The sequence below is a fragment of the Gymnoscopelus microlampas genome (genome assembly GCF_963454915.1).
Source record: "Gymnoscopelus microlampas genome assembly, chromosome: 7".
NCBI lineage: Eukaryota > Metazoa > Chordata > Actinopteri > Myctophiformes > Myctophidae > Gymnoscopelus > Gymnoscopelus microlampas.
Window position 1 is genome coordinate 34,309,103 of NC_139944.1, and position 27,500 is coordinate 34,336,602.

Here is a 27,500-nt window from a genome sequence, read left to right on the forward strand (position 1 = left end):
CTGGGAGGGTGTAGTGCAGTGGTTCTCAAACGTTTAAATGTCAAGGTCTCTCCTTAACTCCGACAGTGTACAAATGGAACCAAATGGACCCGTTAGGGTCCATTTGGTTCCATTTGTATACTGTCAGAGTTACAGGCTTGTAAGGGTCAACTTAGAACCCCTTAAAGGAACTTAAAGGAATTCACTTTGAGAACCACTGGTGTAGCGTGTGCAGGGGAACACAATATAACGTCCAGTTCTGCTCCCTGCTGAACATAGTAGTTGCTAGAGTAGTGACGCGGGTCACCACGTCACATTGCGACAACACGTTGTGAGCTCGTAGATTTTCTATTTTTGAAATATTTGGAAAAAATTGTATTAGTTTTTAAACACAACGGTTGTCTTTTAAGCAGTTGTCCCTGTTTAAAAACAAAAACCAAGATTCTGATGGGGTCAACACTTATCAATTGGGGGGTCCTTGACGTGAAAAAGTCTGAGATACATTGCTGTATGCAAGCACCACACACAGGCAACACATTCACAGCGATTCATACTCCCATGTGGATGGGATAGTGTGAATGTGACGCCACATGGCGTGACGCGTTCTTCTCACCTCCAGCTTGGCAAACTTCTCAGCCTTATAGCAAGCGTACTCTGCGTTGATCAGCTTAGTGAAGAGGAACTCGTGGAACTCAGGGCCCTGTGGACGATGAGGACAGGGAGTTGAAAGAATAAGTCAAGGGCAAAGTGAATAACGTTTTATACCACATTTTGTCATGGCATCGATCTGCTTGGTACATTTTTAAACTGTAAACAATCTCTGACCTTTTTGAAGATGGCGGGGTCTGGCAGAGCGGGCCCGAAGAAAGGCACATCATCCCTCGCTGTCACTGACACCTGAAGGGCAAAGGAAGAGGAGGTCAAAATGACGGTAGATTATTATGGCTCCTTGAATGTCCTTCCTGGCTAGACCTATAAATCCATCTGGATGATGCTCTTAACCCATTCAATCCGGGGACGCATCTGTGTCATTTTAGATTTCTTTGGCTATTCAAAAATAGCAGATATACTGAGTGCCGCCCTATGAGCTTGTAGATCTGCTATTTGTTTTTAATCGTGAAAATCTTTGAATGTATTATTTGTTTACAGCGAACATTTGTAACTCAAATCTTTGCTTCTGGGGGTCCCTGGAACAAAATATTTTACAAATGTTCGATTTAAAAAATATATAGTCAAAACTTTGCACACATTTTCACGATAAAAAAACAAATAGCAGATCTACAAGCTCATAGCGCGGCACTCTGTGCCGCGCTATGAGCTTGTAGATCTGCTATTTTTGAATAGCAAAAAAAAACTAAAAATGACAGCGTCCCCAGATTGAATGGGTTAAACAGAGACGTCATTTGATAAAAGGATGGCAAAAAAAGTGACCACTTAAGCCAATTTCAAAAACTAGAGGTGACTTTTGTGGCCATATATGGAGCTGACTGATTTGTTTGCCCCCGATGCCATGACGACTGTCACGGAAATGTCCCTATACGGACATTTCCTTAATAGGAATATATGGACGACAAATGAAACAATCAAGCTCTAGGCTCGTCCTAATATGGTGAATACTAATTTACCATTATAAAGGTTGAGTCAAAGACAGAAGATTGAGTTCCAGTGATATCCTACTGATAACTAAGAGAGGATAGAACACCGTGAAGGAAGACCCAAATCCCAATTAGGACAACCCGACATAAGCTTTTATTCCCTCGACAAACTCAATACTGTCCGCTGATTACTACTGATTACCACCCACCCAAGACGTTAATCCAACATCTTGTCAATACCCACCACGCCAGGATACCGCCCTGATCATCGCTACTTGGACAATCTGCTACCAGCACTCTAAGATACTAGCACTAATAAATGAAGCATAGCATTAGTTCATGCAGGACGCGGAAGTCTTGCACGCCTCAGCTGTAATCGGCTGTCAGTTAGCTGATGTGAACATCAGCCTAGCCTCCTATTCCCCATTGACAGCTCTGCTGGTCATTATGTCACACATTCATACTCCAATCAGAGCTCACGCCTTAACAAGGAGGTCCCTTTAGATACGGCTTTGCATTCACTAGGTCTCACCCCAGCCTCCACCTTTTGATCAGAGTCTGGCATAGGCTCAAATACTTGTGATATTATATCTGCTAATTCACACTAATATGTCGATGTATTGCTTATTGTTTGATATTGTATCCCTATGGGGGTTTTCGCTTAACATTCCCCGATTTTGCTTAGCATGCTGCTTGGACAAAATTCAGGGAATATCTCCAAAAGCGGAGCCTTTTAACGCCAAGCTTAACTGTATTCCATTTGTTGCAATAAATGGTTAAATCTACTTCGACGTGAGTGTTGCTGACAGAACTAATAATATTATCTCCCCAACAAGACACATTGAGGTTAGACAACACACTCCATATTTGGGAGTATAGCTGCATTGGGGACGCCTTATATACAGTTATGGCTGAGTCATGGTGACATGAGCGTGACGTCAGAGGTCCGTCCGCCCGCCGGCCGACCCTCCCGTAAGCCAATTATTATATCAGCAAAATGTTCAAAAATAGATGTACAAGCTTGCAGCGCGGCATGACGCGCAGTGAGCTTGTATAACTGCTATTTTTTGAATAGCCAACCTATGAAATCTAATACGACACAGATGCTTTCCAGATTTAAAGGTAAACCGATTATTACCTTGTAGGTGACATTGTCCGAACACGCGTTCTCCACCTGCACCACCACATAGGCATGGAGGAAGTTGGAGGCGATCATGTCTGGCACGAAGGGCGTGTTCTCCTCCTGAAACACCATGGCCACGATGTCATTGCCTATGTGTCGCTTCCTCTGCAGCTGGATGATGGGCACAGTGAAAAAAAACACATCAATTGCATTCATCCCAGAGAAATGAATTGGCAATGCCTATGCACATTTGCATAGGTTGTACAACATACAGTGTTATTATTACCCCATGTTATTATTGAGTTTTTATGATGATATTGAGAGCAAGAAGTTGTTGACCTTGTTGTCTAATTTTAACATGTTCGAATTTCAGCTTTTTCATTCATTTTCATTAATTCATTCAACTTTTAAGAGCATGAAGAAGAAAGAAGGGCATGATGCATAACTGATGTCACTGTCAACCCACAAAGCAGGAATTAAAAATGTCTATCCATCAGCTGACGGGTTCCATACTGTACATGGGGATCTGATCCAAAAAAGCTAAACACTGCACCTTCTGTTATTAGGTGCAGCAAAATATCCGATAGCTAATGTGCTTAAACTGTTGCATTTTTTTCGACTTTGATGTTATATTTTTATGATGCATTCCAGAATAAAAAAAAAGATATATATATTTGAACACAAACAGCAGATGCATGCACTTTCCCTGTTTACCTGTTCAACTAATTACCCTGTCCACCGGTGCAATTACTGTACATACCTCAGCAATCTGTGCCGTGCCAGAGATAAAAACACATTATTTCCTGTTTACTAAAAGTGTGGCATGGTGGAACTTTTCAGCATACTCACAACTTCTAAATGGTTTGTATTTTAGTTAGTAGATTTAGACTAAAATGATTCTGCTCTGCAGAGCACATACTGTATCTCCACCAGGCTGGGTGGCCTACCCAGGGGTGTGCAAATCGTGGGTTACAGCCGCCAGGGACATGGACAGAAGTGAAATCACTTTGGGAGGTATGCTCTATAGAGGCCCGTCAACATACAATTCCATTGATTGCATGTAGCTTTCATGATATGAGGTGTTTTTTGTAAGGACCTTTCGGAAGCCAATTACAAGCAAACATAGAAGAGTATAGAAAGTCTAGAATATCAATATGTTTGATGCTCATTGTCACATGATTCCCTGAAATCAAAAGTCTAATATCTCCCCCAACCAAGGGGGATTACCCCTTAGGCTAGTGGTGTGTGGCTTTAGTGTCCCTTCACACGTGGGAGACCTGCGGTTATGTGCTTTCGTTTATGTATAATCTGTATCAAAGTTGATACAGATTATAGACAGTAGTTCATAAAAGTAATCAAAACATGTTGCACAGTATTTAGGTGCACAGCATTTAGCCCCATATTTAAAGGATCCAAAATGTCAATAAGATATCTGTTTGCATTGGAGGGAATCATAAAAAAAGGCAACTTTAGCTCCTTTCTTTTGCACTCCAGCTTCACTCATAAAACTGAAGTTAGGAAGCGTTGCTTAACACATGGGGTGCCAAAACCGAAGGGTATTCGGTTTTGCTAATAATTACGCGGAGTGCCAAAACCGAAGGGTATTTGGTTTTGCTGTCTTTTTGTTTTTTTTCGTTTTTCTCCACAAGGGCGGGGCTGGAGCAGCTCTGGGAGTACCCATTGTGATCCTAAGAAGGATAGGCCAAATGGATCACCGGAAACAAAAACATGGCTCCCATCCGCTTCCTGTCTATTTCCTTCTTTAAAACGCCTATATCTCCGAATCTGTTTACGGTGGCGAAAACCGGTCATGCGCGATGCGCGACCCCCCCCCATTGTAACTCGCGAGTGAAATGTTATCGTTCCAAGCTGTAGCCAGGGTCCTCGCGCTACATGAATGGATGCTTTTTTTTACGTGGATTTGCTCGTCGTGGACTCTAGAGCTTTAAACAGCAAAGCGCAGTCAATGGGGAGAATGCTGGCACCCAACGTAAGTTGTTATGAAAAAATGCTGGCACCCAATGTGTTAAATAAAGAACCGCTGCAATGTTGTCTAGATCTAGCCAAGTTGCAGTTAAAAATACGAAACCAATAGTGCTTGATAATAACATCATTTATTTCAAGACCATATGTTTGAAAAAGCTACATTTTGTTTTCTAAAAGTATTATTTGCCCAGTTTTGGGGGGACAGGCTTGATACATTCGCAGAATTGGTTGAGTGCTTCCTGTTTTCACAATAATTCTTTCTATTACTCATCAAGCCAGGAGCCAGCACATGGTCATGAGCGCAAGAGTCATGAGTGCTATTAGCCTGAAAGCCAGGAAAATATTATTCTACAGATGGTTTGCAGCAAGGCACAGTTTTTGAATTTACTGAAGGTCTAAAAATCAATAAACGTACACGAACAAAATGTATGCATTGCTCTTTTTAAATATTATGCAAAAATATGGAGTCAACTGCAGTGAGACATTAAATGAGCGTTTTGTCAGATATTTAAAAAACAATATATCTAGTGCTCTATACATACGCACAATTGTGTAATTATCATTATGTAAATGATAATTGTAACGTATTTATAAACAATTATATTGTCGCTGTCGGGCAGACGCCTTGTATCTCCACATTTAAACTTTTTATGTGCTTCCATAAATGAATGCCCTGCTTCATCAAGAGTGTAGCACAAAAGTAGAGAAAATAGCAATAGTAGTGAGCTTGCAGATCGGCTGTTTTCACTACTTTAAAATGCTTTTTAAAAAAATATGAAAAAACAAATGATTTCGGACATACAAGGTTGCCACCCGACAGGGACAATATGCTGCATGTCTATAGACAGTACAGCTACATTTCAGATCCAGTCGGGTGATAAATGGCAGTGCTTAGCAGAGCTTTCTCCACGGAGGGGACAGCTCCGGCGCTCATTCTCCGCCCCAGTTGAAAGACCTCCACACAGCTCAACACCTGCTCTGCAGCAGTATAAATGCTGAATAACCTCCCTGTCGCTGCAATATTATACACGCCATAATAAGCCCACTTTGCACCTGTTGATGACAGACATTAGCTGGCAGCATTAACTAAGTGCTCCCATAAAATGGCACAGAAGCCATTGTTTATGTGATCACAGTGCGTCACTGCAAATATTTATTTATGCTGAGGATTTATGGATGATATCCTCCTCTCTCTGGTTTTGCTGCTCAATTACTTTACAGGCACTGTCTGTTAATAAACCATTGTGTTTGCTCTCAGGACAATCAGCCACCTGCCTGAAGGCCCTGGTTAAACCTCAATCATTAATTTGCTGAAGTCAAAGGCAATGCACCTGCCAAAAAAACTGAAAGTGAAAAGATATGGCAAATGACAAAAACATACTATCCAATCAAATGTTGCAAAGATGTTTCTAAATCATTGGTTCTCAAAGTGGGGTCCGGGGAACCCCAGGGGTCCCCATCAAAATGTGTTAATATAGCATCACAATCATTTTTACCTTTTATCCTTTCCTTTGGCTATCCAAAAATAGCAGATATACAGCTCATAGTGCGGCACCGAGTGCCGCACTACGAGCTTGAAGATCTGCTATTTTTGAAAAAACTTGAAAATGTGTGCAAATCTTTGACTATATATCATTTTAAAGCGAACATTTGTAACTCAAATCTTTGCTTCTGGGGGGTCCCTGGAACAACATATTTTGAGATGGGGCTCCGCGGCCAAATACATATAATTTTGGGGGTCCTTGACATGAAAAAGTTTGAGAACCACTGTTCTAAAATGACACAATCGACACAACGCGACGTGCTGTGAGCTTGTATTTCTGCAAAAGAGATTGGTGTATAAGGACACAAGCACAAATAGGGTTGCCAACAGTCCCGTATTAGCCGGGACGCCCCGTATTTGAGCCAAAAGGGGCATGTCCCGTACGGGACTTTGTTTGTCCCGGACTCCGGTGTAAAGGGAAAAATAAAAAATATATTTATGTTTGCGCACACTGCAGTGTCTGGCTGCGTGTTTGTGTGCTTTATGAGATGGGCGCTAGGACCGCTCAGTTGACAGGGCAGGCACAGTGCTCGCACGAGTGCTTGTGTGTGTGTGTGTGTGAGATTTTCTCCGGTGGGAACGGCATCATTGTTTGTGTGGCATGTCAGCCTGTTCCCAACCCTAACCCTAACCCTAAAACCGAAATAAAGTAACAAAAAAAAGTAACTTTATCCGCGGGAAACCCGAAAAAAATTGCGCGCGCGCGCACGGGTCCCGTTTCTCCAGTTCTGGATGTTGGCAACCCTAAGCACAAACCAAGTACAGAGCCAACTTGGGTCCGTTTCACCAAGTATAGATGGATCTAAGTCTATGTGTTAGATTTAGAGAAGCCATTTGACAGTTTTTCTTATTCTAAGACTGTAGAAACTGGCTGGGGGGGGGGGGGGGGGGGGGACCGCTGTAAAGAAGAGACGGAGAGAGAGAAGTCTTATCTAGATTCATTCTCGGGCCAGCATGAGAACATGAGGCGCCAGAGGAGGTGATGTCTTACCACTACGCCAACCCTGAACACATTATCTGTTAGTCTTGATGTTTACCCACACGGGGGCCTGCTGGGTCCAGATGGCAACAGAACACTCATCCCACAGTCTCTGTGCAGACGGCCTGCTGGGCTAGATAGCTGCCATGGCCTGTTGCTTAATAATGAGCTCAACACATGCTGGGCCCTTGGCTGAGATAATATCCCGTCACATCTTGTCATATCATACAGTATCATATCATATATCATATCATATGTATCTATATCATATCATTGCTGTGAGGCAGAAACCGTGTATCTCCAGATTTCATTCAATTTTTTCTTGTGAAAATAGCGTTGTGAGCTAGGAGATCACAACGCTGAAAGTGAAAAGTGTTTACGTGTGTCTACGTGGGTCATTATTGATTCAATTGAAAGTCTGCGAGACCACCCACCAAGTTTGGAGCCTGTAGCATGCTGGAAACTGGAGTTATAGCTGTTTAAAGTAAACCCCAGCCAATAGGAAAGCAGAGGGGGCGGGGGCTTGAGCAATTACAGCCTGTCCCGTAAGACCACCTACCAATTTTGAAGCGTTTAGCATACTGGGAACTGGAGTTATGGCTGTCAAGCCAAGCCAATAGGAAAACAGAGGGGGCGGGGCTTAAGCATTTACATCCTTCCCAATTGGGCGTCTAAGAGCACCTACCAAGTGTGGGAAGTTTAGGCATGCTGGGAACTGGAGTTATGGCTCAAGCAATTACAGCCTGTCCCTATTGGTCATAATTATTGAACCAATGAATAGTAGCTTGTGACTAAATAACTACAATGGATCCATTGGAACACAGGTTTGATATCACGTCATATCACATATCATATAACACTATATTGTATCATATATAATGTATCATATACGTATAGCATATTGCATCAAATCATGTATCCCGTATTACATCCATACTGCATTGTATCTACAGTGTATTGTATTGTAGATCTAGATTAAGTCTGTGCTATTTCAAACACTATTATTAGGGGTCCAAGCAGCAAGTTCACATTACTCTTATCCTTATGTGAATGCAAATGTCCGACTCAGTAGGATCTGACGATTCCGATTCCGCCTAAACAGCTCAACGTTGTGTGATTGGACCAGGTTATTGTCTGGTGAATTGACATTAAGATAATGTGTGTGTTGATGTTGTCGAGGAGAGCCTTCCTGGCGTTTTTAGAGAGAGAGATTGGATTACTAAAAAATGGTTATATTTGAATTTGTTGTTGCTTCCTTCCATAACCCTGTCTCCTCTTGGATCATAGTGTTGTTTATGCCTCAATGCGTCCTTCTTTCTCTCCGCATCTCAGCGGTAATAGGTTATCTCTGGGGTAGCAAAAGGTCAAATTGATCTGAAAGAAAGCAGTGAAGCATTTGAGAACTAAATCCTAGTTTATACTGAAGCCTTAATTCATCTCAGAGAGAGGGGCAACAAACGAGAGAATGCTCAATTTGGCTAGCTGCAAGCAACTGAGTTGCAACAAAGCTCCATTGACAGCCCATTCACGAAACAGAAAAGTGTCTAATTGTATTAAACGACGATAAACTCGCCAATATTGCACCTGTACGGGCAGCTTGGGTTATCCTCTTTGTCTCTGTCAAGACTTTGTTTTAAAAAAAATCCACCGTTGACGTGTCATGAGCCACTTTCTGTCAATAAACTCTGTGCAGTCAGGATTTCTTATATATGTTAGAGTTTGGAAGTGCTCGTTGTAAATCACTCAATGTCCTGCCGTGCGTAGCAACTTAAGATGCACATAGTAGTATCTAAGTTGCTTGAGGCTACAATTTGGTCACATACCAACCTAGCAAGGGAGAACATTGCTATGATAGCGGAAAACATGACCACAATGCAGTACTACTTAATATTGCAGGGTAAGTGAGACAGTGGGCCATGAAAGGGGCACATAAATTAGATTAATAGATCAAATCATGCCTCCCATGCTTTTGCAAAAGTATACTGGAAGCACGTTTAAGAGAACAGAAAATAGGACATTTTTTTGATCAAAGGTGCAAGCAGAGCAATTACTTTACCTTGTTTTGACCATGTAAATGACACTGATTTCAGGATGAGCATTTTCTGTGTCTCGTAAACAAATGGCAAGATTTCAGCAGCACTTTCAAAAGCCTTCAATTACAGCTGACCCATTAGCGAGAGATGTTTCAGTTTGCCACATGATGGAGTCATGTGAAGAGGCTAATTAGTTAACAAGGCCCTAACTAATTAGTGAACGACATGCAGTGGCTAAATTATATTGGCTACATTTTCTATACATGCTCACAGTATCCAAAACACTCCTATCCCGGTTACGGCTTTCTGAGTGCCGTTTGTATGCACCTTTAATTACCCATTTTTCATCTGGCTCTTCTTCTCCTGCTAGCTAGGAATTGAATGTAGCATTGTAACAGAAAAAAGATTGTTCTAGTGGTAATTGTACTTTCTTAACCTCTTTTACAGTCAACCTCATTTTAGAATATGATACCTGCTGGGAATGCATTATCTCTAAAGATTTAATGCTTACAGTATTTTTCCTTATTGTCCTTATTGTTCCTTATTACAGTTATGGGCGAGGCTGCCATGAGGACGGTCAAACTGAGCAACTACAAACAAAAAGCACGTTAGGAAAAAGGTGTACATGCTTCAGTGTCCCTTACCTAAATATTCCAGGCAGTTGCCATATTCCTCTTTCTTATAGCCAGGGTAAGAGGTTGTCCGAGACATTGTCAAAGGAATATGGCATTTACATGCACCAGCACATACATGGAATACTTGACTATCCCTGAACATGAGGGACAGTGGTGCACACGTAAACATAGAGCCGAGGACTAAGGCTGATTAGTGGGAGGGATGTGGCTCTGCCTGTGATTGGCAGAAACGTGGAAGAACCAGGTGCTGAGATTGAATGCATCTGTGAGGCTGCTGTCAGGATCAGACTTGGGCCACGGGAAGACTCTCTGTGGGTGAAACCTCCTACTGCTCAGCAGTGCTCTGCCAATCTGCGATTGCACACTCTCGAGTACACTGCTGAATGCCTACAGTACTGTGCTCTGTTTAAAGTGCTGTACAGTGTTAAATAAATATCAACCTGCTTCCATTTGAACCATAGGAACCACCGAGGAAGTGTCGTAGGCTAAGGTTTTTGGCATGGATAAGTTTGGGAACCCCTGGGCTATTGTACATGGTGGTTATTTAGCAAACACGGCATTGATTGTTCTTCTTCTAGAACACACTATACAACCGCATGCACACACACACACACACACACACACACACACACACACACACACACACACACACACACACACACACACACACACACACACACACACACACACACACACACACACACACACACACACACACACACACACACACACACACACACACACACACACACAGGAATGGAGTTGGTAATTACTGTCGCATTGAAATGCATGGATTCATAGTGGAATCTGCAAAATCATCGCGAGTCTCAAGGCCTCATGCATAAAAGTGAAAATAAGTCAACTGAACAACTAAACAACAAAGCCTAATAGCTTCTGTATCAACACTTAGCCGTAGGCACCCCCACACCCCCCAAGGAGAAGCTGGAGATTGGACGGGAAACTTTAAAAGCCTTGTGAAAACTGTACCACACTCTGTTACCCAAACACCATCCAGCCTATTCACACACAGACATTTCACACACAAATACACAGACCCACTCTTGTGGGTATGAATCATTGTTATGATGTAGATAAATGCCACAGACAGCACAAAGCATAAAAATTCTGTTGCTTCATTCCTAGTAGCAACAGAATTTTCAAGTGATATCTTCATAGACATCCTCTTACTACTTGCTGCAAAGGGGATTTGGGAGGATGGCTTTTAGTTGTTATGCTCCATGCTCTTGGTATCAGGTCCAGAAAGACTAAACTAATAGCACTTAATCCCTAGCCTGGTAAACCCTCCCTCCGGAAATCTCATTTCCATTTGATTTCAGAAAGGAGTCTGGTCTGAAACGCCTTTCTGCAATAATCGCTATGGGCTGGAGTTGGGCGGGAGTAATACCGTTGACTGACAACCCCTTCAACCAATGATCGTTTCCCCCCCTTCAGCCAATCAGCAGTTCATTTTGACGAGCTCCAGACTATGTGACGCAACGGGACTTTTGGGACGGCCATGCCGAAAATAGGTTGCCTTATTGGGATACATGCGTGTCACTCCCCGCCCCTGCCGGTTCTCTAAATGTATATTTTTAAATAGGCTCTGTCATGATTAATTGACCACATATATGAAGTTAAACAACTAAATTCTATCCAAACGATATGTTAATAGTAAATTCCGTGCCCCAAAAAAGAAGTTTGAGAGCGTTTTAAAACCGAAAGTAAGAAGTGAAGGCACTCGCACAAACAACAATGGCTGCCGTTCGTGTTTTGTCGGCGGCTCTCAGGCTGCACTCGGCTTCATTCGGGCTCACTCGAACTCGCCACCTGATTGGCCAACTGTCGCTGTCAATCACAGAACAATGAGCGACGACGCTGATAGGCTCGTCGGCTCGGCGAGCAGAGCGATTATTGGAGAAAGGCGTTTCAGACCAGACTCCTTTCTGAAATCAAATGGAAATGAGATTTCCGGAGGGAGGGTTTACCAGGCTACTTAATCCCTTGGGGTGATTTCAAAAGGTAATTTCAGATATTACAAATTGAGGTCCGCAGTTGTTTTACATGAGTGTATGAATCTGTAATTTGAGTTTTTGCTTTGTGTTTTATTGTATTTTATGCAGTAATCTTTCTTGACCAAGGATCCCCTGGCCAAGAGACAGATGAGACTCAACAGGACCCACCTGCATGGACAAATCGTACATCAAATCATCTTACCTGCTGTGAGTCTCCCTCTGTGTAGGGCAGCTTGGTGGAAACATGGAACATTATCTCCTTATTGTGGAAGTTTGTGTAGACGGATTCTGTGCCCGTCTGGCCGTGGGCAACATCCAAGCCACCTCGGAACCTGGAGAGGAGAGGAGAATACGAGAAATGAAACAGAGCCGGGGTAAGATGAAATAAAACTCAAGAGAAATGAACACAAGGGTACTGGGAGTGGAAGATAAGTGCCAGTGCTTGGAGTGCCCGGTCCATTATCACTCTCATCTCTCAATGAAGGACTGCTAAGGGCGCTTCATCTGCCTACTCCATCACTATGCCTGAAACACTAGAAATATCATGACAAATGTACTGTACTCTATCTAATATACCAGCCTGAAGATAAGTCCACTACACTACTGCAGGGATTCCTTTAAAGTAAGCTTTAAAGGTACCCATTCAATCCGGGAAAGCATCTGTGTCATTTTAGATTTTAGCCATCTATAGCAACATTCAGAAAACTGTTAGGATTTAGAAGGCATTTTTAGAATCAACCTCAGGTCTAAATTAACAATACAAACTATGAGGTGGAGAGTAGTACTAATTAGGCTGTCCTACACATTGCAGGACAGTTAGGCCTGTCACAATTATTCACATAATCGTCTAATCGCAATTATTTTATATAGTCGCAAGTTAGTTATATTTTTGCATAATCGTCATAATCAATTCCATGTTAAAAAATGTAATATTTTCAAAAAATGTCAAAAATAGTGGAAATAGCAGATCTATAAGCTCAAAACGTGTCGCGATGCGACACGTTTTGAGCTTATAGATCGGCTATTTCCACTATTAACTCATTCAGTGCCCAGCTTATTTATGGCAGTTTGGCTCTGAGTGCCACAGCCAAAATTCATTGTAAAAAAAAGTGCTTAGGAGCCGAGATACAGCCTTTTTCAGTAAGAAGTTAAACAAAGAGTGAATGGAGCAGAATGTTTTCAAATCATGATAATCATGATATCTTGGGTTCTGAAAAAAAAAAAAAAAAAAGTATTTATTTATTTTTTCTTTTCATGACGTCTTTTAGACGTCATGTGGCGCTCAGGGCGTCAGGCCACATGACGTCTTAGACGTCATGTGGCACAGAATGAGAATGATAAAGTAATTATAAATGTGTTATTTGTCATATTTGCCCTGTGCAACTTTTTTCCGAAAGCTAAAAAGCCAAACAGAAATGTAATTTCTATTCATAATGTTCCATAAATTTTCAACGAATCATGACAGCCCTAGGGACAGTCCCAAACATGGAATGTTTCTCACTCATCAAACACATGCATGCAAGCACACACACACGCATAAGCATTTAAATCATTACCAACCCTTTAAAGTCATGGAGTTCTATCTTCTGACCCAGAAATTCTAAGAACTCTACAAAGGCAGGACTTTCGTCCATGTTTCCAAACAGCTCCTCCTCTGCTGTCTGCAAGAAGTAAAGAACAAGTTTGCAAAAATGAGATGATCGGAGATCAGAAAGGGAAAAAACTGTCTCTACCAATGCAAATGCAGTCTCTACCAATTTCACGTATGACTCACCTGGCCAAACTTTTGGTAAACAACCCCGAACTTGAAGTTGTTGTTGATCACATGCTCATCAAAGGTGACGATGAGCCTTGAGGCCTGGAATCAGAATCACAAGTGGGTTCATTCACTGTCGTGAACATTTGCATGTACAGGAAACTTGGTTTGGTGTACAGTAGGCTTTCTATATTAGGCAATAGGCACAGTATGAACATATAGTGTAGATCAGATTAGAACTGCCATCCACGCTAGCATAAAAACACTAAACACTGGAGGACTTCTTTTTTTTTCACAGCTTTTTTCACAACAAAATATAAAGGTGTTAAACGTGTGAAGAGTGGATATTAATGAGCAGCAGGATAATGGTTACAACTCATGTCAGGTGAGAATGAATGGGTACCTTTGGGTAGAGGATGGGGTAAAATCTGTCCACGTTTATTTCCTCACAGACAAGCTGTAAAAGAACAAACAGGTATGCTCAGCTTCTGTTCCCAAATGGTTGTTTTTCTTCTTCTTTTTACTACTATGACGTGATTGGAATCGCCTACCTTGGCCATTTGAACAACATTGGGGAACTCGGTAAGGCAGGAGATGGGAATCACATCGTGGTAGGTTTTTAACTTTGTCCTGAAAGACAAAACATTTTGGAAAGACAAAACGCTCACAGTTTAGTCTCTGCTCTATTCATTTCAAGTCAACCCCTCCCTCACCCCCACCCCAAGGCTTTGATATCATTTAAATGTTCTCTGTCTATCAATGCAATTTCAGGGAGCATGGTGTTATGTGCTACATGAGAGCAAGTCATGCTCCTAATTTTCATTACTCACTCCCACTAAAGTATTTTTCTCAAATGTTTGCAGACTCTCACACACTCACAGTTGTCTACAAATTGCTGCTGTCATAAGCTGCTTACATAGCAGCTAACACTATAGCATTCACAGTACACAAATATTTAATACAGAAGCAAAAAGTGAAAGGACAATGGTGATACTGAAAGGTGAATAAAGCTAAGAAAGACATAGTGATGACAATATTGAGTCCTTTTGTATGTAACTGGACCTACTATGCCACAGTAACTTGGCAATCATTTTTTAATAAGCTCAGTGCTTGATGCAACTGAAACAAGGAAAACTACGGAAGGCACTAAATATTGACCGATAGTTTCTTTACGACACAGCGATTGCAGAGGCTTGTCCTTGTCTTTCAACAATGCATGCAAAAAGTCAAGACGACAATATAAATGTTGGCATTGAATATCCTCAGTGCCGCATACATCCACAATGACTGACATGGTTGACTGTGCTCCAGGGTGAAATTGCCTTACGGCATTGACTTGGAGGCTCGTCAGCCTTTCGAAATAGATAATGACGGCACTCAAGCCCACTTCTGTCGACGCGCCTGCTTTGTTTGAAAAGTAATACATTTGTTGTAAAACCGTTCCTTATTTCAATCCATAAATTCAAAACATGGGAGTCACATTAGAACTCTGGCTCACAAGGAGCATTTTTAACTCTATTGTTTGCTTCTGGGGGTCCCTGGAACAAAACCTTTTGAGATGGGGGTCGGCGGCCAAATACATTACATTTTGGGGGTCCTTGACATGAAAAAGTTTCAGCATCACTGATATAGAAATACGTTTTTTCAGAATACTGTTGGTATTTAGTAGAAGACATTTGTAAAATCGGCTTCAGGTCTTAATGGGTTAGAATGCATTGTGTTTGTTGTACTGTATGTACACTCTGAGGGTGTACATATGTAACCCATTGAACCCAATGTGTGCTGGTATTGCACATGGCAAATAGCCAATCTACAAGCTCACAAAGCGCCACGCTGTGACACGTTGTGCGCTTGTAGATCGGCAATTTTTGCGCACAACTACGTGTAACTCAAGCTTTATAGTGAGAAAGCCTGGGAACGTTGGTTGACCCACATGAACACTACTACCGTCTGCAGGTGCATAGGGTGGCCGTTGCCTAGCTGCGCGCTCGCCCGCTTTAATGCTCCATCAACAAGGAGGAAAAAAAACTGCTCTTACAATCTGGAGTGCACTCTCTAGGGTACTAAAATTAATACACAGGTTATATGGAGCGCAGCATTCTTGCCTCTCCTCCTCCCTTTCCTCTCCTCCTGGTCTGTCATTATCAGAATGCGGAGGAGTGGAGTATTTCACAGTTTTGTGAGCACAGGACATGGGTGAAGGTGTGTGTGGGCGTGATTATGTCTGCAGCTGTGAGTAGAAGGCTGTATGGCGGTTCTGCGTTCAGACAGCAAAGATAACTAGGCTTTTGTTGCCATATATTGGATTGGACCCTGGAAGAGGAGTGATCAACAAACACCACTATGAGGCTGGACATTGGCAGACGTCCAGTAACGTTCAGGTGCTTTTCAGTCAGCCAGGCTACTTACTAGTGGTCTATCTTATAGAGCCGTGTCCAGGGACCACCAGTGGTCCTTATGGGGGGGTAACGGGGGGTCCCCAGCGAAATGAGTTAACATAGCGTCACAAGCATTTTAACCACTTAGCTTTGGCTATTCAAAAATAGCAGATATACAAGCTCATAGCGCGGCACCGAGTGCCGCACTATGAGCTTGTAGATCTGTTATTTTTTTTAAATCTTGAAAATGTGTGGATATCTTTGAATATATATATATATTTTTAAAGCGAACATTGCTTCTGGGGGTCCCTGGCACAAAACATTTTCAGATGGGGGTCCGCAGCCAAATGTATATACATTTAGGGGTCCTAGGCATGAAAAAGGTTGAAAACCACTGTGCTAGAGCACATGGTCTCCAAAGTGGGGTTGTTGTGATGCAACACGATGTAAACTTGTAGATTTTTGGCCTTTGGCAAAAAGAATTGCCATTAAAAAAAATAAAGTGTGTGTGTGTGTGTGTGTGTGTGTGTGTGGGGGGGGGGGGGGGTTATAGCCAGAGGCTATGGCTATTTGGTTTGTTGGTCCTTGGCATGGAAACATGTGGGAGCTCCTGTGTTAGAGCACACTATGACAAATGGTGAGATTGAGGGATTGAGGTGCATTGGAGGGCATCGAGTAGGTCGGAACAAAGCCAGAGAGAGAGATTGACAGACGGAGACAAAAGTGACAACATGAAAGGTAGAGGGGGGCGACTGCTGATCAAGATGATCAGTATGCATCAGCACACTCTAGCCTCCTTGAAAGATACAATGACAAGAGTGAAAGATTTCAATCCACTGTTGTTATACCACATTTTGATGCCAAGTCATTCCTCTGTATCCCTCAAGATTTCTACAGACTTAATGTACTGCAAGTTGTGAAATATGTAATGAAAGATTTTGTCCATTTTGAAGGTTCACAGTCAAAAATTACTAAGAAAAGCCAAAAGCAGTTTAAACTTTACTTTAGTTTACTAGTTAATAAGCCCTATTTTATACTTTGGTTATTCTAAAATAGCACAAATAAAATACGCCTACTGTCCTGCCCAACATAGGGAGTTTCCCCGGTTGGACGTAGCGCGTGGAAGGAACACGTTATTCCAACCAGTTCCTTTCCCCTCCATCAGGCACCCTGGCTGACCAGGGGGAGGCAGTATAGAGACCGCATTACTGCATGTTTTTGTGAGGGTACCCGCCCTAGGGGACAGGGGGAGAACATGCAAACTCCACACAGAGAGGCCCTTTCGCCAACCCCACCTAGGGTATAGAGCGTCGCAGTTCCGCCACTTCCTGGCGCCGGAAGTAAATACTCGATGCATTTTTCCCATTGACTTTTCCAAAAATATTTATATCAATCAATTTAAGCCTAGAATCAAGCCATCCAGGATACTGGTGAATCATGACCATAAAACATTTTTTTCTGTGATTTTTTAAAATTTTATATTTAATGATATGATATACTATATTTAATAAATACCCTTTGTTTTGCCGTTTTCAAAAAAGTTTTTTCACAGAATCAAACGTTTTATGGTCATGATTCACCGCTATCCTGGATAGCTTGATTCTAGGCTTAAAGGAGAGATCCGGTCATTTTAAGTGTTATGTTTGATGTGTGTCAAATCACTTACCAACGTAGAAATGAAAATCGCGTTACTCCACAGATCCCCCTATCGACCCCCACCGTTGGCATTATAGGAGTCGCCAGGATAGCAGCAATTCGCCTATTTTAACAAATGCAAAGTCTGTTTTTTTCTCCTAGTACTCATTGTGGAGTCCCATGATAACGTAACAGGCGCTAAAACTCCCGACAAGCTAACGGCTAATAACAGAACGAGCTAACGCTGGGGCTGCTTATCTCTCTGCATGGCAGCCCCAGGTTGCCAGGTCGGGAGAGAAACAGGCAACCTGCATTAGCTCGTTCTGTTATTAGCCGTTAGCTTGTCGGGAGTTTTAGCGCCTGTTACGTTATCATGGGACTCCACAATGAGTACTAGAAGCAAAAAAACAGACTTTGCATTTGTTAAAATAGGCGAATTGCTGCTATGCGGGCGACTCCTATAATGCCAACGGTGGGGGTCGATAGGGGGATCTGTGGAGTAACGCGATTTTCATTTCTACGTTGGTAAGTGATTTGACACACATCAAACATAACACTTAAAATGACCGGATCTCTCCTTTAAATTAATTTATATAAATATTTTTGTAAAAGTCAATGGGAAAAATGCATTGAGTATTTACTTCCGGCACCAGGAAGTGGGCGTGAACTGCAACGCTCTATGGGCACTGATGATGCGGAGGAGAGGACACGCCCCCCAGCGCCCACAGCGTCCCCGGCTATACCGACTGCGCCATCGTGCCCCCTCAATGTTATTTTAATCGAGAGTGAAAAAAATGAGCCTTGTTAAATTTTGACACTCCCAGAGTTAAATTGACATTGAGGATTTGACTATGCACAAAGGGAATAAGAAGCCATTATTATGAGTTTGACGGCTCAGGGAACAGAAAGGGAGAGCATGACCAGGATGCTGTACCTCAGCATCAAGCGCAGGTGCTCCTGGTCCCCAATGACATCATACTTCATGGAAAAGATGATATGGCCCAGAGCTGCATCCATGGTGTAATAATTAAAGTGTTCCTGACAGAGAAAGGGAGAGAGAGTGAGGGAGTCAGAGGCTACGGTACACTGAGTTTACAAATGGATAAATAGCACTGAGGATTTTACTGTGTATAGGATCACAACCCAGCAAGCCAACAGTAAGTGTTGCAAAACATAATTATAGGGGGGCTGGATTTTTTTCATTGTAATTTCCATGGTTAATATTGGCACAAAAAAGGTGTCAAATTTCTATGTTTGCTGTGTTGTGTGAATTCAGGATAACCCGACACTCTCTAAAAGTGTTAATAATACTTCATTTGTGTGACAAATAAAAAATACAGAAAACACAGTTGTATGGTTGAGCTATTATGCCTTGTATGAACTTCAATCACACTTCACGTTGGTGGAATGTTTACATTTCTAAAGTGTTTCACTTCCAGTAAAGTGAATGAAACTGGCTGCTACGTAGACCTTTAATGAGGAAAACGTTCTTAACTCCCAAAAATATTTGACCAAATAACTACTATACAAATAACTCATGATATAGCTTTTCTCTCTGGGCTCCAGTTTCAACTTTTCAAGACGTAATTGTCCTGCGAGGAGATCAATAATATAACGTGGCCAAAAATAAATACCCTATTATGTATTCTGTGTGTTTCTCCTTGAACTGTTAATGTCACAAAAAGTTAACCCCAATCCCATCATTTCTATACAGAGAATGATGTCAAATTTGACATCGACTGCATCCTCCTCATCCTCACCTTGCCCATGAACTGTTTCCTGTAGATTTTGGCGGTGCTATTGGTCTCCAGTTTGACCTGGGACGTGGTACAGGTTGGCTGGGCAGCTTCCGGGGGGGCTTTGGCCTCGTGATTGGTCCCCTCGATCCAGTAGCCTCCAAACTGTGGCAGCAGGATGAGAGGGAAGGGACTGGTACGACCCAGAACCTGACACGGTGGTGATGGACAGAACAGAGGTCATGACACGATGCCAGCAGGTTTGACTTTCTGTTAACACCGTAATTGTGTGTGTTCGGGTATACTGCTCTTTCTTAATCGCTCTTAATCACCATTCACCATTTTAATTGTTCACCCAATTGACTGGCTTAATTGTATTGTGTATTCCATTCCCTCGGAAATTAGTTTTCTTAATTGAGACAGATTGTAGGAAAGCTGAGAGGGAAAGGGCTGTATATATTCCAGCTCTGTAACCAACTGCACATGTGGGCTGATGGTTAAGTCTGACATTCAACTGAGCATCAACCTTCAACATTATTGCGAACGCGGAAGGGCGGAGGCGCGCCAAAGGCGCGCCTCCGCCCAAGCGGAGCTTACTATGAAAGGCTGCTCGGCTTGTGTGTGTGTGTGTGTGTGTCTGTGTGCAGTGCACTGCCTGGGTGCGGCCGACAGAGTGCGCCAGAGTGCAGCTACAGTCAAAACACAGACACACACACACACACACACACACACAAAGTCCGTAAATACACAATATTTTCGAGCTGCGTTCGCTTCCAGCGTTCGCGCGTCTTACTTGTGTGTACGGCATATGAATATGTAGAACATGTGTGTACCTCATGGACACTAGGATAAGGGATGTAGTCCTCTTCTGTCTGTGGGGAAGATGAATATGAGACATGATGAAAAACAAGCTTTAAAAGGAATAGTTCACCCACAAAATGACTTTTTTTCTATCTATTACTCTCACCCCATGGAGACTTGAATTCATGGATATCCTTTTGTTTTTGGAGCATTGCTAAGCCAATCATTTGATTACCGGTGGAAAGATGCTAAGATGCTAACCCGTCATCAAATTATTAGCTTAGGAATGCGACAAAAACAAAAAAAATGATCCATGAATTGAAGGCTTCATGGGGTGTGTAATTGATAGAAAATAAGTCATCTTTTGGGCGAACTACTCCTTTAAAGTTTACTGCTTTATGACACAGCATAGCTTCAAAAACAAAACGACAGCATATTAACCAGCAGGATGTGAGAATCCACTTTATTTGGGTTTAATAATCTTAACCTGTAAACATGACAGAGCTCGTCCTATCAGACCTGTACTACAGTACTCTACCTCAGTTGTTCTCAACCTTTTCAGGCCGCGACCCCCAAAACAATCATATTTGAACTGCATGGGGACCCCCCCCCACCCTGACAAGAAGAGTTGAGGCATTACATTTAGTTTGACTCGGTTCCACAGATAAACATTGTGAAAATAGCCGATCTACAAGCTCACAAGTGTGAGCTTGTAGATCGGCTATTTTCACAATGTCTGCCTCTTTGTTATATTGGCTGACAATTTGGCCAATGTTTGACCGGCTTTTATAGCATAGTATAGTTTGTTTTTGATGCAGTAATGGTCTTATTTATTTTCTTTCATTTTTTTTGGTAATAAAACCTTAGTCTTATTAAGTCATAAAATTGTCACTTCACTGTCATCTGGGGACCCCGCCCCCCAAATCATGTGGGGACCCCGACCCATAAGTTGAGAACCACTGTCTCTCTAGTGACCCCAAGTGGAAAAAAAATGTATTTTTTTTGTGCTAAAGTATACTTTTAGCACAAAAAGTATGTTAATTGTCAATTTGAACTTTTGTCAAAGCATACTAACAGTGCATTTTTGGGCAAAATATATTTTAGCAAATATAATCAGAGTGTATTCAAAATATATTTCTACAAAGCACATTTAATGTCAACATGAATTAAGTTGTAATTTAGCACATTGTTCAAAGTGTACTAAACAAAAAATATATATTTAATTAAATAAAAATGTACTTTTCAAAAGTCTATTCATATACTGTTGAATTGTTGTTTAACTTAAGTACATTTAATGTTAAATATATTTTTAATTATTATATTTTAAGTGCTTTTAAAGTATATTCATAGCAAATTATCCTAAATATACACTTATTTTAAGATATACTATAATATGCTTATTAAAAGTATACTTTTCACTACTTCGTAAAAGTTCACTTTTCATCAGTGTATTTATAGTATAAGGCTGAAAAAATATACTGAAAAAGTATTATACTTAAGGTTTGCTTTACTATACTTTATAAGTATACTATTTATGAATATGTTCCAGATGCTATTAGTAATATACTTCTTAACATTATACTTCTAATATACCTGTTTTAAAGTGCATTCAAAACATATTTCTACAAAGCACATTAAATACTAACATAAATTAATTTGTAATTTAGCACACTTTTTTTAAGTTTACTAATGTGCTTTGTAAAAATATATTTTGAATGCACTTTAAAACAAGTATATTACAAGTATAATTTCAAGAAGTATATTACTCCTGGATGCTATTAGTAATATACCTCTTAACATTATACTTGTAATATACTTGTTTTAAAGTGCATTCAAAATATATTTTGACAAAGCACATTAGTAAACTTTAAAAAAATGTGCTTAGTTAGTATTTCATGTGCTTTGTAGAAGTACATATTGAATGCACTTTAAAACAAGTATATTACAAGTATAATGTTAAGAAGTATATTACTAATAGCATCCGGGAACATATTCATGATAGTATACTTAAAAAGTATACTAAAGCAAACTTTAAGTATAATGCTTTTTCGGTATATTTTTTCAGCCTTATATTATAAATGCACTGATGAAAAGTGTACTTTTATGAAGTAGTACTTAAGTGAAACTTCAATAAAATAGACATTAACATACTTACAAAAATATATACTTGAACATATTTTAAATCGTTTTTGTGAAAAGTATACTTTTAATAAGTATATTATAGTATATCTTAAAATAAGTGCATATTGAGGATAATCTACTATAAATATACTGTAAAAGCACTTATACTATAATCATTTAAATATATTTAACATTAAATGTACTTAAGTTAAACAAAAAATAAACATTATATGAATACACTTTTGAAAAGCACATTTTTATTTAATTAAATATATATATACTTTAATTACAAATATACTTACAGTATCTATCTGAAGGACACTTTTGCTGATGTCATTAAAGTATACTATCATTACATTTATGGTGGCTAGAGGAAGTCCATTTCCCAGCATGCACTGAGGCGCAGTGCATGCTGGGAAATGTGTGTTATTGTTCTTATTTGTGTTATTATTTGAATATGGGAATGCGTAGTTTGGTTATGTTATGGGTTATTGAGTTTAGTGTTTTGTTGTGGTGCTATTTGGTGATTTATGGTATTTTATGTCATTTCTTAGTAAAACCATGAGTGTAAATGTCTGTTTGTTTGGTCAGTCTCTCTCCCCTTTTCACATCATTAAATATAGCGTGAGTGTGTTGTTGAAGGTTGTATCAATTGAGAGTTGTCATAGCTCTTACAGACAACTAAACCTCAAGCCTTCACGTTACATTGCTCTTCCATTCGTGTAGGATTATTTTGAAAAAATATTAAATTACATTTCACAGAAGAATATTGAATATACTCATTTGTACTTTTTTATAAAATTCAATTTAAATTATGTTGATTGGAAACATTTAAGTTGTACTTAATATACCAAAAGTTGCACTACAGATAAGCTAAAACATATATTTAATATACTTTTATGTACTTTCTCCCCCACAAAAAATACAATTTAATTACAAATATACTTATAGTATCTGAAGTACAGTTTTGCTGATGTCATTAAAGTGTACTATCATTCAATTTATAGTGTATTACCAATACATATCAAGTACTAAATAAATAAATATAGAGTACATAGCAATTATGCTTAAAATATACTTTCAATGTAATAATAGTATATTCTAAATTAACTAACTGTGTACATTTAGTTAAATTGAGTTGTAGTTGAAATACATTATTATTACATTGAAAGTATATTTTAGCACATTTGGATTGTAGTTTAAATACTTTATTATTACATTGATAGTATACTTGAAACTATTAAAAGTATACTTCACATTCATTTATTTTATACTCCAAGTATATTTGTAATGCATTGATTGTATATTTTAAGCATAATTGCTATATACTCTATATATATTTATTTAGTACTTGATATGTATTTGTAATGCACTATAAATGTAATGATAGTATACTTCAGCAATTGTACTTCAGTTAAGTAAAGTTGTAATTAAATTGTATTTTTTTGGGGGGGGAAAGTACATAAAAGTATATTAAAGATATGTTTTAGCATATCTTTAGTTCAACTTTTAATATACTAAGTACTACTTAAGTGGTTCCAAAATAACACAATTTAAATGTAATTTATCAAGTACAAAAAGAGTATATTAAGTATACTTCTGAAAAATATATTTAGTATATTATTTTTTCACTTGGGACCACATGGTCCCCTGCCCACTCACTTCACTTTTCTTTCAACTAGTTACTATCTAATCATTGGTTCTGGCTTCTACTGTTGCTATGCAACTACAGTTTAGTCATACTCAGTCAGTGTGGTACTCTTAAAAATATTTGTATTATTATTATCTTATTTTTTTCCTCCCCCAAATGCTCTGAGCTAAATACACAACAGGCTCTCTCAGTGCTGTCTGCCAGCATTGGACAGAGAGGCTGGAACTTGGAAGGATGCATGGAGCCATAGCATGTGTCTGTGAGAGTCACTTGAAGGTCAACTGAACTATAACTGCCATCATGCGCACAATATTAACTCCAATTTACAATTTAGGCGTTTAGCAGACACAATCTTATCCAGAACACCTTACAATAGGCAATAATTAGAAGAGTAAGTGGCACGAACCCTAGCCAACAAACAGCAGGGTAAACGGTCAAGTAAATAGCGTGCAAGGAAAAGTAGGAAGTATGACAAAGTAACTAGGATACCATATAAATATCTAATAAACAACACGCTATCTAAATAACATTCGTAGAATCTGTGGCAAGCAAACATAAGTATCTAAAAAAAAAACATACACAGCATATGTGAACAAGTAACCAACATACAGTACATCTGCGTAGCATAACTGGCATCTGTCTAAATTGGCAACAAGAAGTGATACAAGGAAAAAAGGAACAGGTGAGTTTTCAGACCCCGCATAAAAAAAGTCCACAACTTGGGAGCCAGCAGGGAGAATAACACTTCAATAATACCAGCCTTGTACAGAACATATTCAATATTCAAGCACCTGAAAAAGCTGAGTCCTTATCAAAAGTGCAGCAACTTGGCACCTAAAAAATAGTGTCAGCTACACAGCAAACTCATGAATGTTTAATGTGTGCATTAACCCTCAGGATTCTGCTGTGTATTGTATATCTCTGCACTTGTTGGGCCAACTCCAAAAAACAGCTCCTGATTCTAGACAGACAACCACATCAGAAAGTGGTGTCATCTCCTTTCTGTTGATTATCGCAAACCCTTGTTTGAGACCGACCTACCCGCAGGGTAATCCCATTGGGAATATCTGACAGAATCATGCTCATTCCAGCGTCATTTTGTCTACCTAGGTAATAGGACAGCTAGGGATTTCTTGCAGCTCTGGGCTCACTGAGTCCCTAACTCAGATGGCAAGCATTGAAAAAGCCTGTCCGACAGATGATAATCAGCGGTTTAAGGCTCTGCCGTTATAAGGACGCTTTAAACTGCCGGTGGTCTGCGGGAGATATGAGGGATTCATTTCAGCACTCACTTTGAGGGGGGGAGGGAGGCTGCATCTTTGCTCGTCCATTCTGCTGCCCTGTGGGGGGGGGGGGAAGAGAGAGAGAGAGAGAGAGAGAGAGCAGCAGGCCAAGGTGGAACACAAGAGAAAGGTGAACACGGGAACACAAACTCACATTATTATTCAACACAAATGCACAGATTTATTTTTATTTTGACAGTCAAGAGTCAAAGTGTTCCTCTGCAAACTGACTGACAGTAGGAGAGGCATGTGGAAATAACTTGTGTTTACACAACAGCAGCGAGCAGAGGGAACACATAGGAAAAGAGGAAGTAATAGCAGAGAAGCTTTCGAGAGATAAAAAGAGGACAGTATGGAGAAATAGAGAGAGAAGTAGAAAGTGACAAATGAACAGAAAACAGAAGTGTGAGAGACTGGAGAGGGTAACCGGGAAGACTGCAGACACCATTACCCACAATTTCAATAAATTACCAAATAGGCCAAAAGGCTTTCGGTTATTCGGCAGACTGGTTTTTCGCTGACTGAGGCCCCTGAGGCACAGAGTGAAATGGTCACAAAGCTACCCTGCTCCCTGACCCGAGCCTCATACAGTATACTTGCAAGTACAAATGATTTAATCAATATTATTTTATACTGGGCTGATACCTCAACAAATGAAATTTCACACCAACTTCTTTGAGGAGCTATAGTACATCTAAAATAAGCTGTAACAAACGTGTTGTGGGACTCGCATGTTGCTGCCAATAGATGGTACACAAGATGGACTATAATTATAAAATGGGTTTAGCTGAGAGAAGCCCCAACTTTGAAGTCAATTTGACAAGCGCTGGAGCTACTTAAAGCAGACATAATACATGTTACAGGAAGAAATCCCTGATGCCTTTAGTCACAGTCCAGCTATCAGCTAGCAACTAAGGGCTGTTCCATATAAAGGATACTTTTACTTTTAATCAATCATTTCTTAGTTTGAATTCAGATAAAAGCGAAATCTAATTGATTTATAAGTCAATGCCATTGTACTGTCAAGGTCTGTTATTTTTAGGTAAAAAGTTGCTGTCTCCTCAAAGGCTGCTCTCGTCTATTTCTGCTACTGCTTCAGGCACTCCTAAGAGAGAGGCCGTTTCATGAGAGATGTGAGGAAAAACACAACCACTTCTACAGCAACATCAACTCAGATCAAAATATATTGTCATTCCTCCGCTCCAATGACGCAGATGTACTAAAAATAGTGAGTAACAAAAAAAGAAAAAGACAGAACCTACGCACAAATTTGCTGTAGGATGAGCACCTTGATCAGGAACACAAAAAACAGGGAGAAAAGAAATACAAAATGAACAGAACAGGATTTATTTTACTATTTAAACCCTATGTACTTCGTTGACCAGGGCCCCCGGGGGTCTACTCTACACTTGGTTTCCTCAATTTTTTCCCCTCAACAACAAAACTCTTAACCAAAAATAGCCGGTCTACAAGCTCACAATGCATTGCAAGGCGACGCTTGTGAGCTTGTAGCTTGCTATTTTTGTAGAATGTTCATCTCTTATGACATGCCCAGAATATGGATGCACGTGTTCATGTAGTTAAGGAGAAATTAAGTTACGTTGCATGTCCTAAAATAAACAAACAGTCCTGGGAGCACAGATCTCCGCCAGGCCTGGTTGCCAACCCAGCACTGTGTCAGTCGTGCGGCGATGCATGGAAGGTGCGGGGTGTTTGCGGCGGGTTGTACTGATTGTATGACCTTACGGCTCAAGAGTTATAGGCCAAAACGTGAAGCAGCCTGTTCTAGTGGCACCATGAGGAAAGATTTGGGGTAGAGCTTCTTCCTTGGACTACTGGGAGTATGCGTTTCACACTGATCGGTGCAGTGGGGCTCGAGATATGGTGCCCGAGATTTGCTGCTTGTTGTGATTTCGGTTGACCAACCATACTCACAGACAGATATACACATGGGCCGGGGGGAGAAAACATAAGTATCTGATCCTTGAGGATGTCTGTTTATTACAGTATAGCCAGTGTAAGAGGAAAGCTAGAGTTTTCAAGAGGTGAATGCCGGAGACAAAGGTGGGAGACAATCTACTGTACCTGCATTCTCTCGATCATGGCAAACAGCTCCGAGCTCTGAGGGAAGAGAGATGACACGCCCAAAAGGTATCTATATGTGTATATTTACAGTATATATACACACATGGGTTCAACAATCAGTGGTGTGTGTGTGAGTGTGAGTGTGTGTGTGTGTGTGTGTGTGTGTGTG

At 40.5% G+C, this 27,500-nt stretch overlaps 1 protein-coding gene across 3 annotated transcripts in view; it reads right to left on the bottom strand.

The window, feature by feature from the left end:
- The window catches only part of rap1gapb (RAP1 GTPase activating protein b), a 111,347-nt gene that overhangs the window by 15,373 nt on the left and 68,474 nt on the right, over positions 1–27,500 (bottom strand). For 2 of the 3 annotated variants that reach the window (XM_084062089.1, XM_084062087.1), the window contains exons 4-15: positions 25,256–25,303; positions 20,224–20,262; positions 19,415–19,600; positions 18,589–18,692; positions 14,193–14,271; positions 14,045–14,098; positions 13,660–13,743; positions 13,446–13,546; positions 12,088–12,217; positions 2,713–2,868; positions 805–876; positions 593–679 (exon numbers count right to left, since the gene is read on the bottom strand). In XM_084062089.1, the coding sequence (XP_083918215.1) occupies positions 593–679; positions 805–876; positions 2,713–2,868; positions 12,088–12,217; positions 13,446–13,546; positions 13,660–13,743; positions 14,045–14,098; positions 14,193–14,271; positions 18,589–18,692; positions 19,415–19,600; positions 20,224–20,262; positions 25,256–25,303 (1,140 nt within the window). Of the gene's footprint in view, positions 1–592; positions 680–804; positions 877–2,712; positions 2,869–12,087; positions 12,218–13,445; positions 13,547–13,659; positions 13,744–14,044; positions 14,099–14,192; positions 14,272–18,588; positions 18,693–19,414; positions 19,601–20,223; positions 20,263–25,255; positions 25,304–27,331; positions 27,368–27,500 lie in introns of all 3 variants that reach the window. The other variant, XM_084062088.1, reaches the window with a different exon arrangement.